The sequence below is a fragment of the Streptopelia decaocto genome (assembly GCF_964273445.1).
Source record: "Streptopelia decaocto genome assembly, chromosome: 2".
Taxonomy (NCBI): Eukaryota; Metazoa; Chordata; class Aves; order Columbiformes; family Columbidae; genus Streptopelia; species Streptopelia decaocto.
In genome coordinates this window covers 55991607-56013728 of record NC_138655.1, presented here as the reverse complement: position 1 = coordinate 56013728, position 22122 = coordinate 55991607, and the positions used below count along the sequence as shown (strand labels likewise).

The window sequence follows — 22122 nt, the reverse complement described above, 5'->3', positions numbered from 1 at the left end:
CAAATATATCTTCTTTCTTGAGAGGATGGAGGGAGAAAGAAAGCAGTAGGAAGAGAGGAGATTTAAAAAAAACAAACCAAAACAAACAAAAAAAACCCCACAAAAACAACAAGAGATTTGCATAAAACTAACAATGCAAGCATTTACTCACTTTAACGTAGGCTGGTGTAAGAGATGACAAATGCCACTTCACATTTTCATCCCCTTTATTCTCCATTTCCAGGTAACTCTCTAGAAGAGAAATACCAGACAAATACATCAAATGTTCAAATATCTTTAGCAGGAAGAGTTTAAACAGAAATTATGTTTCCAGACACACAGAATTTTAATGGCACCAGTTCTCATGATGCCAACTCTGAGAGCAGACTCAAAACTCACTGTCATAAAATTCTCAAAAGCTTATACAAAAGAAATCTGGAAGTCTTCTAGTGAAGAATCAGATTGAAGATGCCTACAAGAAACAAAGTGAGACCTAAATCTCACCTTCAATAACCCTAAAGCAATAACAGCTAATCCTCTAAAAGAACCTGAAGCACATCAAAGAATGTTACATGAATGTATTGCTGGTAGTAAGAAGTCAGCTTCTTATAAATCAAGAACATGGTAAATAGAGAGATCTGAGTCACTTCCAACAGCTTCAGTTTATTGCATTCAGATTCTTGGCAGATACCTTCACCCACCAGTATATAGAAAAATACCAAAAAACCCCTACAAGACGCCTAACTCCCTCCCAAGATGTTGTTTGACTGTTCAGGGAAAAACACTGACAGTATTCTAGTTTGGGACCAAAGTTGCATCAAATAAAATCTGTCCTCATCCTAATATGGATTTGTTACTCAGCATACATATGTATACATACATACATACATATATATATATATATATACACACATGTATAAAACCTCAATGAAAAGCTTATGCTTGACTTGCAGACAGGAGAACAACTCAACGACATTCTCAGAAAATCCCAACTACAATAGCATCAACCACCATATTTCACACCTTGAAATGTGCGTCTTGCCAAGAATCAACAGGACTCTTGTAAGATCTTCTCAGTCTAGAGCAGGACTTCAGGAAATGCATATGTATTACATGGGACATTTATAAAATTAGGAATGAGTATTGTATTATAGTCCTCTTTCATAAATGTAGCAAAAAACCCCAGATGTAATTGATATATTAAGCCTTGAAAGTTCTGCAGTCTGTTAAATAAAAATGTAGCATCAGTAAATCATTGCCAAAAAAAAATCTTCATTACCTAGAAAAGAAAACTAAGCACTACCAAAAAATCTGGTGTCGTGAATGACAGTTTCATACAGTAATTTGGAGAATTTTAAGCATTACAGGAATTAAAAGTACAGACTGAGGATTTGAGACTCCATTATCAAGTGTCCTCCTCAACCATTAAGTACAAGACAAGGACAGCCAGACTCATAGCTGACACTCCTATCATCTTAAGGAATAACACTTATTTTTCTGCTACAGACAGATATATTGACCTCACATCTTAGGGACACATACAGAGATGAGGAGAATGGGTCTACTGCAAAAGTGCAGTGACCCAAAAGAGTTTCAACAAAATGCAGTAACCTCACAGTGCCCTCTTTGCCCAGGCACAGTACGGTTGCATTCAGAGTTGCTTAAATGATTGGCAACTTACCTGTCTGCATGCAAACCTATCTGTGGTGGCTATACTGCATAAGGAGAAGAAAAACAAACAAACAAAACACAACACACAGGAGGTAAAAAACCCCCAAACTTCTAAACAGAGTTCCATCACAAGGAATAACATAACAACCTGAAGTGAAAAGAGGGGGACTGGTCAGTCACTAAAAGAACAAAAACAATGTCAAAGCATTCAAGTTCCCGAATGTGCAACACAGTAAACAAAAACTCTGAACACAAGATAATACAGATGTTACATGTACTAAATAAGCAATATTACCTGAGCATTCGCCAGATATTGTTTCAGGAAAAAACACTTCTCTGCTTTTTATTTCCATTTTTGTTAGAGGGAGCACTGAGTCTGCTTCAGGTCTACTCTGTGCAACTGCCTCTTGAATATCCACTCTAACACACTTTCGCACAATTAGGAGAAAAAGGAAGATTTAAATAGTGAACACTGATATATTAACAAATATTTAGCTCTATTTCCTTGAGCTGTAAGAGCTCATGTTCAACTTTACATTCCAACAGAGAAAGAGTCTGGTAAGTTAAATCACCAGGTCTTGTCTAACTTCAATTCACTAAGTTTAAATATTTTTAGGACAAGTTTAACTTAGCAAATTTTCAGTAAATTTTCCTGTTCTCCTATCTAGACATTTTACTTCAATAGAAATAATAATATAAATTAGTTAAATTTAATTGACAACTCCTATGATATTCTCCGCCCACAGAGAATAGGAACCAGGCCGCCTCACACAGAACAAGCTCTGTGTTCACTTCTGCTACATAATTAGCACTTCTAAAAACTTCAGTTAATGCTAGTAAAATCTTAGCATGCTTTCTGCTTAATTGGATAGGTATTAATAGCAAAGAAATGGCAAAATCATTATCTACCAGAACTCTTAAAATTTGATTTGTTTTGCTACATTCTCTACTTTTGTCCTAGTGTGTTTCTTCTCTGAAATCCCTGTTTCACATTGTAGAACATAACATAGTTAAATATATGCACAGTCTCCATTTCCTTCTCAAGTTGCTTTTTCAACAACTTTCCCATTTGTTTTGGGCTTTTTAAATACAGTTTCCAATCCTGTATCACACCTCAACTTCCTCCATGGAGAAGGAAAGCAGATATGCTGTTTTATCCTTTCAGTGTTTTTTATTTTTCCCTCCATACATTGTTACAATTAACCCAAAATACACACTGACTGCAAAAATAAAAGCCAGGTGTCTCTATTTCTTTGTGGGAGAGTACCAAGCAGTCTTTCTGCTTTTACGTTGACGAAACTGTTGGCTTCATAAGTTTTATTTATATGCCTTAATTTAATCAGGGAAAAAAATCTTAAAATGCATGAAGAGCAAGAACTTTTTCTAGACATTCTTTATCAAAGACTTGTTGGCCAGATGGTTGTTTACCTTGATAACACAAAGGAACTATGGTAACTTGTCCAATAACCTCCTTTAACCCCTTATTTTAAAATATTATATAGACTACTTTTATATATGCACATGTACATATATATATTTAGCATTTCTAGAAAATTATGCTTAAGTCTGGTGGGTATACAGATGCCATTTTGTTGGCAATTCAGTTTAAGTGGTCACAACATAACATTTCTTCAGAGATGAATGAACTAAGAGTCTCAATTTGCAAACCAGCATCTTAACCATGCTGTTGGTTTGTTGTGGGGTTTTCTCCAAAGGAAACTCCAAAAATTAGAAAGAATAATGAAAGTTGGCAGAATCTCTGTCTCATACCTAAAAAGGTTTTAGCAACATTCCTAGACCTTACCCTAAGTAAAACAAAGAGTTGCAAACACAACTCCCTTTGTACCTTTGCTCCACTATCACCAAGGATATAGATTTGGCCGCTCCAAGGAATCATGGAAGGCTTTGTGGCAAGTGATGGATTAGGACTCACCAGAATTAGTATACTGCTCCTAATAAAAGAAAAAAAAATATTAGCATGATCCTCATATTAGAATAAGTATCTACAACAGATCTCACTAGCCCTCTGCCCCCCCAAAAACACACTTTTAAGATAGCAGGTAGGTGAAGATGATGTAGAGATAGTTAAATTTATGGTTTGCAGATACCCGATATATTATCAAGCTTTAGTAGTAGAAACTTAACACTAACACATTTTATAAACTCCTCATTGATGGTTGTATAAGTGGTCATAGAGAAAATCTTATCTATTGTTAACATATACAACCAGTCAGGGAACATATAACATGTAACTAAGTTTCAGGAAAATAAGCTTCAATGCTAGTCAACAAGTGAATCATACTGTACAAATGAAATAAACTGCACAAATTGCATTTCAAGTATCTTTTAAATTAATTCTAGTTTCAGAGAGGCAGCTTGCTTTCCTTCTTCCCATGCAGAACTGGTTTTGGATAAAAGAAAAGCCTTTCAAAGTTACCAGTGCTTTCCATAGTTATTTAGAGTAGGGGAGACTGAAGAGTCTAAACTCACTTGAAGCAGTTATGGCACCACACAGTAATTTGATCAGTGAGAACATAAATTCTGATTTACAATGTTCCTTATTCTATACTAGAGACATTTAAAGAAAGGAGGGGAGAAAGTAAGCAATGAAGTATTTGAAAAAACTATTATAAAAATTGCTGAAGTGAAGGTCATTGGTTGTATGTTAGCAAAAGCACTCAAGTTACACCTGAAGAATCAGCTTAAGATGTCATTAGCACAGCACCTCACATTTGAAAAGTTTAGTGTAGGAATCAGATCAGTCCCCATGGGAAAGTCAGTTCCATAATCACTGTCACAATATGACCATCTTTACAAACTTCAACTAACAGATGTTAATGCCCTTAAAATATTAAATCAATTTACTGATATTTCCTTAAAGATTTCTTTGGGGTTTTTCTGAGTCTCAGCAGTTCTCAGTATCTTTTCCATTCATGTTTCTTCATGTAAAGCTATGTATGTGAGAGTATGACTTACTAAATACACACACTATCTGTTATCACAAACCATTCCACTGTCTTTGCTCCTACCAGCTTGTCTTCGACACTTACTGCAAACTTCTCATGCAAATCCAACTTGCACAGGGTCAACAAGCCATGTGTCTCTCAGAAGCATCATAATCAATCTTAAGACACTACCTCTCAGCACTTTCATTGCCATAGAAAGGAGCAGAGCCAAGGGAAGAGACACTTTCCAAAGTCAGCTCTTGCAGCCTTTGGAGATTGTAACAATTTCTGCCTCAGAAGTGCAATTCCCTTCACAGTGCTTACCAATATTCTCAACACTGAGGCACAGCAATGTGTCAGAGGCTAATTTCAGTTCTCCTCCATGAGAAAAATCTGTGGGAATGCTACCAATTTCAGTAAGGCCTCAGGACTTTATTATTCCAGAGTCAGGTAAGTTAGAGGTTGCCTTAACTCATTCCATGGAACTTAAGGGGTTTGGTCAAGGTGAAACAGGGGTTGGTCTGCTTACTCTAGCATGGCAGAATCAGTCCTTGATCTTAGGACCTTCTTTCACCATCACTGAGAAATTAGAACTCCTCCTTCTGTGGCTGAAATCAGTTCAAGAACTCTGTTGGCCCAAGCCACCGCAATGCATAGTCTAAATGACTCTGTCTGGCTCCTGTCCTGACAAGGTAACTGCTCTTGGCACTGCTGGGAGATGGTCATGAAAAGCAGAAAACCAGGCAAGGGCAGCTTGCTTTGCTTAAGTCAGCTGGTTCCACAGGTCTGGTTCCTACTTGCAGGCCTCTGTTCTTGATCCAGACTACTTACCTGGACTCAACATATGAGGTTTCAGCTCATCCTTTTCCAGAGAAGGGAACACATTTTAAAATTATGCAGTGCAAGAAAATTGCTTGCAGAAGGCCTTCAACTCCCTTGTTTTAAGAAATTATTCCACAGGCAGTCCAGTATGACACACTCGAGATGTCCCTACTTCCATAGCTACTGGCAAGATGTTCATTTTTATCTCTTTTAGAAACTGTTGTTCTCAGCACTGATTGAATCTGCAAGAAGTGTCAGATATCTGAGCCCTTCCAGAGAATCCTCTTTATTTTGTTCTCACTAGTGCTGAAAGTTCCCCAGCAAAACTTACAAGAATTTACATCTACATTAACATGGAATTAGGTGTTAAAATGTATCACATCTTGCACAGTGATGCAGGACTGAAAAGAAAAAATCTGTTTTGGGCAAACACCTACCAAGTTAAAGCAACTATTTAAATAAAACTTAAAAAGCAAAACTTATTTTTTGTGGAACATGAGACTTCTTTTTGAAGATGAGAATAGTTTAATAACAGGGTCTCGAAAGCCTTTCTGAACTGCTCTTAAAAAAAAAACAAATTCAGAAGTGAGAAGTGGTCAGAACTTTCATGCATTTTATTCTAAAAGACTTTGCTGACATCCTTGAAAAGTCATATGCACATGCAGTGATGTTATGACTATGGTGCAGTAATACTGCTAGGTAAGACAGTTGTGACCTGACACTGGTTTGTCATTCGTTTCATACCTACAGGCACCAAGAAGCCAAAGTTCAGGGGAAATAAAGAGTTTTGTCAGAATACCCGCCCCCCGCCCCCGCCGCCCCCCCCCCCCCCCCCCGTCAGATTCTGATGAATATCAGCACATTTGCAAACAAAACCAATAAGTCCCAAGAGGAGAAACATTCTATAATAACTGGTATTTTTAGTTTTGTTTGTTTTATTGCGGGAGAAGAAGTCCTTTTTCCTTCTAAACACACAGGTCATTTTTAAACAAAAAAACTATTGTGAAAAAAGATTTTTAAAACTTCAGCTTTGACGGCTATTCAGCTCCTGGAAAAATAAGCAAGAATAATAGTATCTCTAGGCACAGAAAACTCCTGGCGTCCAGGTAACTTTATAGGTGGCAGAACATTCCTCCTATAAAGAACTATGAAAGGATAAGTTAGTTAGCTAACAAAAAACTAACTATTCTACTTAGTTCAGGGTATAGTCTAAACAAACTAAAATAAATTCATAAAAGCTAACTAAAATTCCTAAATTAACTAAATTCCTAAACTAACTAAACCAAATTTCTCCAAAATCTCAACACACTTCCACATGTAAATGAAACCTATAAGAAACTTACTCTGGTTCAATAACTCCACATTGTGGGGTTATAGTAAGGCAGTGAGCTGGCCATGAAAGCTCAAATACCAACGGCCTATTAGAATTGTTGAAAACTTGTACCTGTCCAGTATCTGCTGTTCCACCTGTAATACAAAAAAAGCTATAAAAATCTAATATGTAAAAAAATCCACAGAAGCACCCAAGATTCAGAGATACACCAATTCAGATAAAGCATCTTCTGCCCTATTTTTACATTCACAGTCCTTTAAAATCTTCATAGGCATGCAGTTGATATTATACGCATACACATACATAGCACACTACCTGACAATTTAACCCAAACCAAGCTTATTGTTTAGATAGAACACTAGTGCAGCAAGAGTATTGGCCAAGCCACATTTACAAACACAAAATAATTACAAACATGGTAAGCAGTACAGTTATTTTAATACTAAAACGGTTATTTTATTAACTTTAAAAGTACTTACTAATAGAAGGAGATGTTAAAGTCAAGTGCTCAGGTGTAACTGCCCAAGTCTGCTGAGTGACTGATTTATTCTCAGCCAGATCATCAGTTTTCACAGGTAATGAAGGACCCTGAGGTCCTTTAACAGGAAGAACATCCAAAGTTGCATTGATATGTCTGATAGAGTTTTCAAATCTGAAAATAAGACTGCATTAAGCAAAAGTAGTACTAAAAATAACATGAGTAATTATAATAGCCTATTCTTAGTATATCTCAAAATTTAGTACTGAAATACAGTGTTGTTTACATGTACCTTCAATTTAATTCAATTCTCCATTTGCCAGACAAAATTAATTCAGCAGCTCTATCATGACACAGCTTTTTCATGCAACATTTAGAAGCAGAAGGTACCACTGAGAATGGAAGGTGCTTAAAAAAACAATTATCTTCTGGTGATAATAAAGTAAAATACTTTCTCTATACATATTGTATTCAGATTAAGAAGGCATGAAAGAGAGAAATAAGGCTGGGCAAACTGTGCTTGACAGAATCACAGAATACTGCAAGTCAGAAAGGACCTCTTGGGATCACACCTAGTCCAACACCCCTGCTCAAAGCAGGATCAGCTACAAGTTGCTCAGGACATTGTCCAGTTGGGTTTTGAATTTCTCTAGAGATGGAGACTTTAACCTCTCTGAGCCACCTGTTCCAGTGTCTGACTACCTTCACCAGAAAAAAGGGTGTTTTCTGATATTTGAATTGAGTTTCTTGCATTTCAGTTTGTGTCTGTCATCTCTTGTCTTGTCACTGGACACCACTGGGAAGACTCTGGCTTCCTCTTCCTTACTCGTCTATCAGGTATTTATATACATTGATAAGATTCATCCTCCCACTCAAGCCTTCTCTGCTCAAGACTGAACAAATCCAGCTCTCAGTCTCTTCTTGCAAGACAGATGCTCCAATCTTTTCATCATCTTCATGGCCTAGCATTTCACACCTTTATTTGCTAAATACACGGCAGATAAGCTCATATATGAAAGCTAGGAATCCAATATTTTATGATTCACCAAATTTTCTTAAGTTAAAGCTTAACTCACAACAAGCTTGATTTATAATACTAAAACAAAAGCAGAAATCAACAATTAAAGGAAAAACACATAACTTTTGCTCCATACAATGTTGTCCAAACATTCAGCTCTTCTTCCTGTTATTTCTACTTCTATTTTTAATGCTTCTGAGAATCCTGACTCAGTTCAGGACAGCTGACAATTTATCCTTTAAGATACCAATGGAACCAGGAAGGCAACTGATTCACATAATTGCTTGACATGAAATTTCGTAAGTCAGATTGGTAGTTAAAATATTCGGATCTCTTCTACAAATTACAGTCTACTCAGAAAATGAACATCCTCATGATGTTTAGCTGGGGAATAAGTTCAAATCTAGAAGAACCGTTAAAGCTATCAAGTGGGTGGGAAAAAAAAAAAAAAAGAAAAAAAAGGGAAAGAGGAAAGGAGGAGGGAGAAAAGAAGAAAAGACCACCACCAAATAAGAGAAATGACCTCTTTGCTGCTGCAGGTATTTGTTTTCAATCTCTGGCTTCACAATCCCACTATGCCCAACAAACACCTTGCTAGTCAATAAATCTGTCAAGTGTTCCAAAGTGCTCAGCATCTAGAGTTCAATAGGTACAAGCAATTCCAAGACTACATCTACATATGCAGATGTTGAACATGTTGCATTATCTTAGTAAGTAGGACTTGTACAGAATTGGGATGTTTCTTAACGTTTTCAGAGCTTCTAAATACTACAGCAACCTGTCTAAATAGAAGTTACACGTCCATTTTAAAGACCAGGTCTCTGCCAATCCTCCAAATAAATCTTGCCAGTAACAGACCACTTCATCTGAGGGAGTGACAGGGGTGGAGCAGCCATCATTTTTTTGATGAGTATAGTACAAACTACATTGAAATGCTGGCATACAGGCTGGACAAGGACAAGGCCACTAAGTCTTCATAATATATGTCTATTTCCATCATGGATTCCCAACATTCATTACAAGGAATGAAGTGGTTTAGTTGTACTACTAAACAAAAACAACAACAAATGTACTTCGGCATTGTCTATGGGGAAGGGAAAAAACATAAAAAACCCCAAAACAACAAAACAAACAACACCACCGCAAACACAGTTTCTTCAGATGAAGAATTGGAAGTTGCAGATAAAGTGAATGATGTCAATTGAGGGAACAGTTTAAACATTACTTTAACACTTTAAACAGACTATATAAAAATGGTGATAAGAGCCACCTAGATATTATTTGGGGCCATTCCCATTCTAGAGCCAGCTCTTTCACTTGTAAAGCAAGTCAGTTTTCATTACTGACTAAAGATTTTAATCTTTATGACTTTAAATGAAAGGAGGTACACTGCAGTTAGGCATTATTTGAGAGATATCCTTATAGTTACATTACCTGTCTGGTTCCAAATGATGTCCAGGAGATTGCTGACATCCATCCTGATCAAAAGGCGAATATCCAACCACAGAAAGGATAACCTTTCGCATATTTGCATAGAAGATATGGATATCATTTGTCCTCCGTGGTATCTCACATACTACAAGTAACAGAGCAATTCTAATGAGAACAAACCTACAATACTCAGAAGTTACACAGATATTTGAGATATAGACCTAGTTAACAATCTGTTGGCTAAGATATCCTAGATAATTCAAAAAATTACATACTACAAGTTCAGTTATCAGGCATAAATCAACATTAACATGAAATGTAACAAATGTAAATATACACCAATTTTGACTTTTTAATTACAAGACAGAAGACCCAATACATTCATAAGGCTTCACAGAAAGGGATTCAACTTGAGAGAAGTTATTTTTGAATTACTCAGTATATTCAATCTAACACTTCATTATTTAATTAATTATACCTCTAAATGTCCAAAAGGCCACAAATGCCAGAGTGTGATTCAAAAATAAAATATTTCATCAAAATGTTTAATAATCAAGTCAAAGTTTTCTCCCTTGCTTTGAGCTATTTCATGTTGAATAGACAGAATGAAGGAGTGAATACTTCTCACACAGGATACATTTGATCCGACCATTATTACCTTCGCTGAGTAATAGATTCTAGGAAGAATTACTAATATTCATATATAGCTTCTACAACTGAGCTACAGATAAGACAGAGCAACATCTGTTGTAGAAGTGTTCTTGGTATTTACATGCATCTAGATACTTTTAAACAAAGCTAAGTCTTGCAAAAGGATGTCTAGCAGATTGTGTTTTTTGGAAGAAATAATTTATTTCTCATATATAAAACAAAATCCAGTATGGAAATATATTCTTCCTTTAGGATGACCATTATTTCTACTCTAAGTTTCTTTTATCCCACTTCCCAACTGAATTCCACTCAGTTCAGGAAATCATCATTTCCAAATATCCCATTAAAATATTTGACTCTTACAGCCCATCTTATTTTCACCAACTTGAAATATCAAAACGGCTAATTCATGATATCATTAAGATATATTTTGAATGCCAAGACCGCAGTGCACACAAGATAAATACAAGTAAATAAAACAATTGTGACCAAATAGGGAACAATAAGCTATATTTGACAACTTCAGGAAAGCATGCTCTCAAAAAGAGACAGAAAAACATAAAGATGCAAGAGGTAGGTCTTGTTTTCCACAGAAACAGAAAAAAATTAAGCTAGCATCAGCAAAACTCTAGTAATAAGGCAATAAGAGAAAATCAAGGATGCCTGGGCTTTAACACTGGCTTAAAAACTTCAGAGCACGCTCAAGAACCCAAGTATCTTCACTAGAATTTCACCTCACTCAAGATGAACAATCAACGATCTTTACATTTCCAAGTAAAGACAACATGTCATCTATAGGGAAAAAAAACGGACTATAACATTTATTCAGGTGTAGTAGCCTTAGAACAGTAAAATCTTTCCATATGTGAATAGAACTAGTTCAAGAAATAGGGTTTGAAAGTATATTTGTTCATAGCACTTAAGGGGTTGAAGAGTTTTGAGGGGGCAACTGATTTGTTTAGCCTTTTTTTTGTGGTTTTGTTTGTTGTGGTTTTTTAAAGGACACCTTTACAATATAGTGAGTTGTTTATTTTTTATAAATTCCTTGCTAACACAAGCAGTAGTGCAAAAAATATGAAGTTATTTGAGAGGGGAAATATATATTTTAACGTCAGCAAAGTTTCTGCCTCTCAATTTTCAAATAAATCTGTGCACAAGAAACCGAAATTCTCAGTAAAATGAAACTTCAAGTATGTTTCACAATTATTAACAGTAAGATGAATACCCTCCTAATAAACGGCATTTTTAATGCCGTAACATTCATAGACTGGGGTTTCATTCTGCTAGGAGAAAAGTACAGTATATAGTTTAAATAGATAGGCATTGAATAAAAGAACGCAAGTTGCGTCCAAATTGAGAATTTTGCTTTTACACTTCTCAAAAAAGTAGTGGAAAAATAAGTAGCATTCAAGCCTAAAACCACATTTTTCCACTCAAAACCAAGTATTATGTTTTTCTTTCAACATGTTGTAGGCTTACCTTCTGTCACAAGCTGCTCCCCTTGAAATTCTTCATCAAATACAACATTTTTCAATAAGCTGTTTTCTGGGATTATGTGTTTCTCTACCTGAGGTTTATACATCATAGCTCTGTTAAAGAGATAAGAAACAAGAGTCATTAAATTACACAAGGTATTGGAAACAACAATTTGAAAAGATTGATACGAATCTAGCATATTTTTATATGTATCATTTCTGCAATACACCAAGCTCAAACCTGTGAGCATTTGTTTAAAACTGAAATATTTTCATAATCTTACAATGGTTAAAGAAATAAAGAAACACCACCTCTATTGCTGCACAGTAAAAATAAACATTGAAATAATGGCTAGACATGAGGAAGAGATTTTTTACCACGAGGGTGGTGAAACACTGTCCCAGGTTGCCCAAAGAGGTGGTAGATGCCCCATCCCTGGAGACATTCCAGGCCAGGCTGGACGGGGCTCTGAGCAACCTGATCTAGTTGAAGACATCCCTGCTTGTGGCAGGGGGTTGAACTACATGACCTTGGAAGGTCCCGTCCAATACAAACTGTTCTATGATTCTATGACTGCCTTACAGTAATCAGTCATTTCAAGAAATAAGCATCTCTTTTAAATTATCAAGGAGACTTCAGAGGAGGTCCCATCAAGAAAAAAAAACAACCAACCAGACCCCATTAAATAATCAATACTATACCTGCTGACTAAAAATCAGCAACAAATAATTTCACTCACATACCAATGTCCAGAAGGCAAATGAAAATAAAAAGTTTCAACACTACCTACACAGATGCATAAAGCTTTTTAATGGGTTTTCTGTTGATCTGTAGATCAAAACTTTTACCAAAGTTTTTCTGCCCTTTGAGAAGGATTCAACGACAGCGAACATTGCCTCAGCAAAAGAGTTCATAAAAAGATCAGTAACAAGCATCTCCTGACATATCTAAGATAAGGCCAATTTGCTATCAAGAAGATCACACACACAGCTCTTCCATGAGCTTTTTATTGGAAGTCCTGCAGTTAAATTCAGTTATGTTTAATACTTTATTTGGATTAAAATAAAGACAATAACTTTCATAAAGTTTCAGGCAATGTCATTTAAGAGCAAGACTGAAATACTGCCATTCTGAAATTTTGCATTGAATGATGATCATGAGCACCCTTAGTGTTCTGTCCTTAATATTTTGCATTACCACTATACACAGCACAAGTCAAAAGTGCCACTTATGACATTAAAAGCAGAATATGCCATTTTTGTGCATTTGAGTTATGCAAATTGAAATACTAAGTAACACAGCCTCTATTTAAGCTTCATAAGATATATTCTACAAATTTATTTAGGGTGTTACAAGCATATGTGGATATTATTTCTCTCACATACACATCTACTCAAACACTGTCTTTATCTACTGAATTCAGCAAACCAAGATGTGAATCTTGTTCAAAACTTAATACTATCTAATTTCAGTACTACTTCTTTCATGAGCCTTTTCTTTAAAAATTCAATCTACATACATATTAGAGAGATACCAAGATAGAACACAACACTTCTGATACAAAAAAGAACATTTTTTTCCCCACAAAATGCAACACACACAAACTCAATAATGTAAAAAGAAAATAAACCCCTTAACTAGGATTGAAGTTACAGTATGTAAAAAAACAAAACAAAAACCAAACCCAAACAACAACAAACCACAAATAAACGAACCAAATCCCCAAACAACCTACCAGATGTAAGACTTAACTAGATTTCTCCATATAAATGTCTTTTGCTTCGTTCCTGCAATTTTTGGAAGCATGTTAGGAACCATACTCGTATTAGCATACACCTCCAGTTTTAATTTTTTATTAAACATCTGTCTCTGTAACAATAGCAAACTACATCTTACCTACGATACTGCTGTCTGGAAACTTCATCTCCACAAAAAAAACATACTGTTGATACCAATGTGTTTGTTTCATGGAAGTTCTCTTTGTTTTCCTTTGGATTCCACATTATAGTAATTACCTGATAAAATTAATAGATAACATACTCAGAAAAAATTCTTATTGTTAGTATTAACATTTGGAACATGAGTCAACAAATAACTGCAATACAAGTGAAACAGGATTTTACACAAGTGATATTTTAATAAAGAACTAGTCAGATAAAATCAATGAGATCAATGGAAATGTAATTTAAATTAATAAAAACTTGGTCATAATCAGGTATTATACTTACTTCATGTGCTCCTTCTCTTAGTACAAACTTCTCTGGAGATACCGTCATTATGCGACGTTCCATAACTCTTTTTGTCTCTAGGTCTGCAAAGCACAGAGCTTTAACATAGGCAGCCCGAGAACCTGTATTTCTTATGCGGAAAGAAGCTTTCCTGAATCTTGTGGGCGATAATCCATCCAGTGTTACCATGTAACTATCTGAGAGTTTTTTGACATTTTCTAAAGTTATATAGCTTGTTCCTCCATATCCAGATAATGGTATCTGAGGGGAAGAAAAGGAGAAAAAAAAAAATCAGAAAGACAAATGCAAATGCCTAAAACGTGAACTGAAAAGACTTTGCAAGAATTAGAAAAGCCTAAGTTTATTCAACCTGATTCAAGTTTCAGTGAAAATTCATTTAAGGCCTACCTAAAAAACAAGACCAGTTCAGATTTTTTGACAGGTTTAGAGTCAAAATCTTGGGCTACTTTTAACATAGTACATAAAAATATTTCTTCTTTCATAGGGGAAAAAGCGCATGCAAAATTGAAGACAATGTTCAAACTGTAAAACTTAGTGTCCATACAATTTTTAACAAGTATACAGATATGCACAGTGTATATCTTGAAAAGTTTCAACTTCTCCGTAGAAACAACTATTCGGTGCTAGATTTAAAATAATTATGAAAAATGTATGTTTAAAGTTATCAGAAGTTAGGTTTGGACTCTTACAGTAAACTTAATTCCTGGCTGTGATCGAATCCCCAGCTGTTTGATTTCCAGCTTTGCAAAGAAGTAAGTTACTTCAGTAGGTGTAAACATCAAGTATATGTTAGTATCCTCTTTGGGACGGATTTTGAGTTCCCAATTACTAGTTAGGCGTTCTTCTGATCCAAATATACTTTGCAACTGTAAAAACAAAGGCATCAGAAGCGAGTGACTACAATGGGAAAAACATATAGTAATAAAAGTTAATTCACTAGTAACCCAAAATTAACTTCTTCAAAATCTGAATTAATTCGGTTGACAAAGGCACATATTTAAGGCTGCAAAGCTTAATATGCAACAGAAAAGACTGAGTTCAAGATACTTTGTATTCCCACAATGAACATATTGATGGCTCTCACATTAGACCATAGAGTTTTTTGCTTTCAATCCACAATATGTTAAGGCTGAACTTAACCAGCACTACATTAATTCTCTCTCAGTTCAAGATTATAGATATAAAATCTGAACATCAGAGGAAGAAATGGGATATAAATCTATGCAGACTACGTAACAAAAAAAACTCTCTAGTTATGGTAATTCTCAAAGGCTAATTCCAGTTTTTCTTTCCTCCCTCGCTCATGTACACCGAGTCCCTCAGAGTGAGGTCTGGAATCCCTCCTGCAAGAAATGCCATGTTTATTTCACTAGATATTGACCCTGCTGGGCTACAGCAGGTTAAGAGCTGTAAACTGAGCCCCATCTTGCTGCAGCACTGTTATGGTTTCAGCTCCTCCCAAGATTGCCAGTGCAGCTTAAGCTCTGCTACTATGTCCTTCTCTGCGGTTTCATAGCAAATACTTACATAGCCTGCAAATCACTGACATTTATAAAGAAACAAGACTTCAGGGCAAAAACATCTTTATTATAAACATATCCTGATAATTTTCTCAAACAGTAAAGAGAAATTTTCATGACAGTTACCTGAAAGCAGTCTTGATCCTGGCCTCTTATCACCAGTCTTAAATGCTGGGTCACAGATGGAGAGTCATTTCTTAGAGTTAACTTCTTCTGGCTGAAAAATATGAACTTTATTTATATTTTACAACAAATGTAAATTAACTACATATATTTATTCATGGAAACAATGGAAATGGGACAGTCAATTTTTGAAGTTATTTCATAAAAATTAAATACCTCTTGATACAGAATATTTTAGCTAGAAAGTTATTTCTGTATTTTTTAACTTCTAGACCTTACAGTATTATACACCATTATGCATCAGTCCTCATATAGCAAAAAAAGCCCAAACTATGTATAAACACAGCTTTTCTAAAGTTCAAGTATTGCACTTAACAGCTTGAACTTTTAAAGCAAGTTGTGTTAATACAAAAATAAAACACAACACACTTTAAGACAGTTACAATTTATTATCCAGAGTCACTTAGTTATGCAGAAACAGAGTCTTATGAGTTCTGGCCCAGATTCACTGGAACAGTTATAAAGAACTAAATTAAGGATAACTTTTCCTTTTCATGTACTTTTCAACACAATAGTACCACAGAAGGTTACAGCCACTTAGCAGTAACAGGTTGACCAAAAAGTACATTTTTTTCTCTCCTATATTTTTTCTGGCTTCTGGCACTCAGATCCTTCCTCGACATAGGAAGGAAATCTCTACAGCAAGAAGAGTGTCTTTGGCATTTTAACAAGTCAAAAAACAATTGCAGAAGGATGTGACAAGCCCTAAACCTGGTAAAAACATAAAAGAAGATGAAGGATCATGCAGTTAGAATCAAAGAGGAGGACAGAGAGAGCACAAATCCTCTGCCCACTTTTCAGTGGCAGACACTGTTTTGTATTCTGTTGGAACAAAAATTTTGAAAATAATTTCAGCTTCCCAAAATCAATTGTGAATCAAAACTATTTTTCAGGAGGAACAGAAAATAAGAAGGTAGCAGCATACAGGGAAGAGAAAGTGTTTCCTAATCACCTAACAGCTGAAACAACTATGTTAGAAATAGACTATCTGAACAAAACAGAAATATAGGAATATAGCCATCAGAAACAGTTCTTGGCTACAAACATGGATCACTTTCAAACAATCAGGAACATTATTAGGTTACTCAAAAAGTTCAGTATCAAAACAACAGTGGATTTTACTCCCTAAAGTAATATTTACTACACAACCAGAGATCTGCAAAACTTGCAGCCTTTACATAGAAAAGAAGCAGAGTATATCTAAACAATTATGCAGTTTCACTAATCATGGAATACTGACGCTGTAAAATTGAAACTAAAAATGTTCAGATACAGACTAGTCTGAAGGACAAGTTAATAATAATTAGGGATGCAATGGATTCTCCCTCACTAAAAGTTTTAGCATTGGAACACAATCAAATTCAAATAAATCAATTAAGGGAAGTTCAACAGCCTGTGCTATTCAGATGGTCAAATTACACTGCCAGACCAGGTTCTTCTAGTCTTAATGGATGAATTTAATAAAAACAAGCATAGAGATTTATCTCTAGCAAAAGGTAGGGGTTGAAAGATCCAACGGAATTTTTCCAATTGACTTGATTAGAAAATATTTTTCCACTACATTTCTACTTACATAACAAACTAATCTTACAGAATCAGATATTACTCTAACCATAACCAAAGAGCCCTGAAGAATTCAAAAAGCTCAAACAAGATCACAGTTTGTTTCCAAAAATTTATTGCACAAAAAAATTAATTGTAATATACTGATTCTCTCACTTGAGTCACAAAACAGTTTAGTGCATCACCTGTGGATTACTAATGTGCCTAGGGACAGTAAGGTAGTTTTACTTCAAATAACTGCAATATATAACAACGTAACACAATATTTTACCTGAACGGCTGCCCAGTTTATACTTACACAGATGCTCCAATCGTTACTCCTCCCCAGGCAATGAACTGCTTGTTAGAGAGAATGGGGGGAATGTCCGAGCAGGAAGCAGCTGTAGACACAGGTCTGTTTGCCTCAGACACCACCTCACCTTTTATCACCACCTCATACTGAGGTCCAGATGGCAGCACAAGGATTTTCAAAGTACTTTAAAAATAAACAAATAAATTTAAATTCCACCATGGAAAAATAATAGCTGATGAAAGAAAACATAACTGAAAAAAAAATATATAGATAAGCCTTTTTAAACTACCTTCTCAAGGCAAAAATACAAATATATATATATTTTTTCCTAATTTTATGATGAAGGCCAGCTTTAGGCATAGCAAAATTTAAATCCTTTGGTTTGCAAATATGCATGCCATATGTACCTCAAGCAATCTTCTGAAGTATTTCATCTGGAAACAGTTCAAATAAGTATTTCAGAGACTACAACTAGGCCAATTATTTTTTGCCTATGCTAACTTCTGATTATTTTGACAAAATAATTTTGGAGAGGAACGAATTCTGGTTGTCTCTATGTACAATAAAGAGACACCTTTCGAAATACCTGTGAAACTTCAATGAAGTGTTACAAGTGTAAGATACCCAGAAGCATCAAAATTAAACTCTGGGTTCTGTTAACAATGGTAGTATTCTAAGCCACAAAGCCAAGATTTTTTTCCTCTCTTTGTTTGCTGGAATTGCTGTCAGAAAGAACACTGAGCCCACAGACAAGGACCCAGCCACCTACAGCTGGCTATTCCTGATACAGTCTCTACCCAGCAGGACACAAGCACAGTGCAGGTGACTGCTGCATTCTTCAGGCAGAGCAGAGAAAGAGACAAAGGAGAGCATCATGTGTACAGATTCAAATGATAAAGTGGAAATAAAGGGGCTAGTACTGGATAGGAAAGCTGAACATAAGTAGTAAGAAAACAGAGAAGAAATTAGACACACACACATAAAATTAAAAAAAAAAAAACAAAACAAACCAGACAGCACTTTATTTTTCCTAATGGAGACAAAAGTCAGATAAATAAAACAAAAGGCTAAAGTATATAGCAAAGGAAGTGGAGATTGGAAGTATCTGACCAACTACACAGGGAACGAGAGGAAAAACAATCAGAAAAACCAAGCAAAATGGGAAAAAAAAAAAAAAAAGTAGAGGGCAGGAATGAAATAAAGCTTTTAACAAATAGGCTGCAGCATTTTCTGTAGCACAGACCCCCTGAGAGCCAGGAAAGAAACTCAAGAATCTCTACTCTGTCATTAAATCCCTGTGATGCCTACTAACACAGCCCAGCATCCTACCAGTGGGAAACATGAACTCTTGTTACTGCTTTAGTCAATTAGTCTTTTGGCAGCATTTGCAAGTGGACTGCAAAGTTTCCAACCCTGCTGAGTACCCAGAGGCTATAAAGCAACATAGTTACACATAAGGCCACAGGAAAGCAAAGATCAATCACTTCGAGTGACTGTCCATTAGGATCACCTGTCATTAGCACAGAAGTTTTCACAGTTTAATGCACTGAGCAGGCCCAGTAAAGCTAGACAGTGAAGCTTAACATATTTTGGACAGATTCATTTGTTCATTCCTGCAGAAGCTGGAGAACATGTTCTCTAAAGAGAAAAAGCTGCTCTGGAGAAAAGTCATTGCCAAAACCTCTTCCATGACACCGAAATGGCCACTTAAACCAATCAAGTCTATTCTGCAGAATGAAGATTGACAGGTGCTAACGTGCAAAAATATTAATACAAATGCTTATATCTGCAAGAGTAACATGTACATTAATGTTGTACATGATTTACAGCCAAACTTATTTTATTATGGCATCCAAAATTAAGGAATACTTTTGATCCTGAACTGTGCTTGAGTGCGTTGGCGGGGCTGAACCACGGTAATTTTCCATGAGGTTAGTTTTCTTGTTGATAGTTAGTATGGTCCTTTGTTTTGAATGTAGTTTGAGAATAACAAGATAGCAACCTGGGATGGAGTTGATGTTTTCTTCCACTAACTTTCAGTGTTTGGGACTTAGAAAGAAAGGAAGAATTCACTGAAGTTGATACTTATTGATAGGGAAGCCAAGGCCATCCCTCACTTTCTCATGTTTTGCAAGTGAGTGAGTGTGTAATGCTGGGAGGAGCGGATCCAGGACAGTTGACTCAAGTTGGCCAACAGAAGTATTCTATACTGTGATATTCAAGTGGGATGTTGTTGGGAACAGCCCTCTTTCCTCAGGGGCCACTATCCCTGAGGGGGTCCTGCTCCTGTTTGTGCTCCCAGTACTTTCCCTGTTCCCAGCTGTTGCTCTCTGCATCTTTACTGAGCTCACTGTGCTTGCAGCATCCACCTGCTGGTGTTCCTTGCTGGGAGCACACGTTCTAGTGGCTAAGTATTTGCTTTGTATCATTTCTAAACCTTTTTTTACTATTGTTTTACTAAATCTGGTTCTATTTCAACCCATGAGTCTTTCCTTCTCTTTCCCTTCCTTCCCTCCAGAGAAGGAAAGGTTAAGTGAGCAACTGGCTTGCTGTTTAGCTGCCAGCCCAGTGCTAAACAGCAACATTGAGTTTTTTCATATGGAAAACACAAATAACATGTCCCTGTCTCAGCCAAGTGAAGAAGAGGGAAGCAACTGAAAAGGCTGCTGAAGACAAGTATTTTAAAGCTTTGCTGTACTTCAGAAACAAGTACCATATAAAGGGCTTCAGGGATTTATTCCATTTATTTACACTAAACAAGTCTCCGGTCATCTGGTTATCTGTGATAGGAAATACTAGCTACATACAGCAAAAGAGGCAGGGATAATATGGAACAGGTGAACCCCAGCAAAAAAATCCACTCTTTAATAATAAGCACTCTCAAGTCAAAGTTTCTTTCCCCTGTGGGTAAAACTTCCAATTTGTTAATAACCTTAAGGTCAGAAGTAGCTCTGTTTAGCACAGGCAGCACAAAATCAGTTATGTTACCTTTCTGTAGTCACTACAGTTTTTGGCAAAAACAGGACAGTCACTTCTCGTTCTTCTCCAGGAAGAAGGAAAAGATCCTCAGGTTCAACAGCAAAGCAGCTGTTCTGATCTGATGTCTGAAGGTGGGCAAAGGGAAAAGGGAAGGCTGGTTACTTATTTTAAGGGAGTAAACATTTCCAAAACATGTAATAAAATCTAGTTGTGCATCTGTTGTACATACAGTTCAGACAATTCAAATACACCTGGCAGCTTCAGAATTTTCCCATAACCCTGCACTAGTTACACTCTTCTAAAGTTGGACACTATAGTACAAGTACCCCTAACAAAGGCATTTCAAGACATGAGCTGCATATACAACACTGAAGGGGCCACAGAGAGATTTAAAGAATTTAACAGTGACTACAACACAGAACTCATAAACCACTAGTGAAGTTAATATCACCAGTCTCAATGGTGGTACCAACTATTACTGGTATCAATTAGTATCCAATATAATCACATTTACGTGACATTCATGATACTAGTCATGCATCCTATTTCCATGGGCTTCACTTGAGAAATGATGGGCTCACAATTTTTTTTTTTTAATTAAATGTAAAAGGGGACTAACTGCTTCTTCTGTTGACATGAAATGCTCAGTCTGGAACAATACTTTCCATGGATTCTCAAGAAAATTAAAGCAAAGATATCACATATCTGAAAAGAACTTGCTTCATACTTGCATGGACAAGATGTCCACTGAAAACTAAAGATGCTTCCCAAGGCTAATTTTCCTTTTTGCTCTAAACGGCCTTTACTCCACTAGCTAACTAGCATCTGCTGTACAGCACAGGATTCACTACTTTTACGTATTTGTTATACACTTGTTAAAATCTATTTGTTAAAAAACATAAAAGTATTCTTGTTAAAACAAATATAACTGAAGCTGAGCGACAAAACTCTCACACGCTTTTTCCAATAATGTGAGCTAATCTCTGCTATCTTTCATTTTCTTTATGTAACTTGTAAACCTTTTGTCAAATCACACAGCTGAGTTAGGATCCCAAGGCTCATCTCTAGTTTCAACTGACGATTTCAAGGGGGAGAAGCCAACCTACCTTAATTTTCAAATATACACCAATGTTTCCAGCATTTTTCAATGGCAGCTGCTGTCTGGCTGTTGAACTCACAGTAGTAGACAGATGTATTGTCTGGAAAAAGTAAAGAAGTGTGTATATATGTATGTATATATACATATATAATAAAACCAAACATCACAGAAGAAGTAGGCTAAGAGAGGCAAACTATTATTAAAACACACTTTGTAAATACATGCAAACCTGTAAGTCCTTTGGAGCATGTATCCTCGCTGTTCCAGCTCTTGCTCGGAGGGGAATACTTTTGATCACACTGCTGGGTCCTGGACTATCCACTTCCACATCAACTCTGGCCAAGAATTCATCTGCTAGACCCAAGGAATCTAGGAACCAAAAGCAAGTCTGCTGGCAGCAAAGGCCATTCCTATGGATCCGTGTCTCACTTCA

General features: G+C 36.1%; 1 protein-coding gene across 6 annotated transcripts in view; it reads right to left on the bottom strand.

Moving 5' to 3' along the window:
* Window positions 1–22122, bottom strand: part of CEP192 (centrosomal protein 192) — a 67432-nt gene that overhangs the window by 14334 nt on the left and 30976 nt on the right. For 5 of the 6 annotated variants that reach the window (XM_082047080.1, XM_082047079.1, XM_082047082.1 and 2 more), the window contains 15 exons: window positions 21919–22058; window positions 21697–21789; window positions 20600–20715; window positions 17618–17794; window positions 15700–15790; window positions 14743–14919; window positions 14033–14293; window positions 13701–13819; window positions 11808–11917; window positions 9681–9822; window positions 7230–7414; window positions 6761–6884; window positions 3497–3602; window positions 1946–2078; window positions 152–231 (listed from right to left, as the gene is read on the bottom strand). In XM_082047080.1, coding sequence (XP_081903206.1) covers window positions 152–231; window positions 1946–2078; window positions 3497–3602; window positions 6761–6884; window positions 7230–7414; window positions 9681–9822; window positions 11808–11917; window positions 13701–13819; window positions 14033–14293; window positions 14743–14919; window positions 15700–15790; window positions 17618–17794; window positions 20600–20715; window positions 21697–21789; window positions 21919–22058 — 2054 coding nt within the window. The remainder of the gene's footprint in view (window positions 1–151; window positions 232–1945; window positions 2079–3496; window positions 3603–6760; window positions 6885–7229; window positions 7415–9680; window positions 9823–11807; window positions 11918–13700; window positions 13820–14032; window positions 14294–14742; window positions 14920–15699; window positions 15791–17617; window positions 17795–20599; window positions 20716–21696; window positions 21790–21918; window positions 22059–22122) is intronic. The other variant, XM_082047081.1, reaches the window with a different exon arrangement.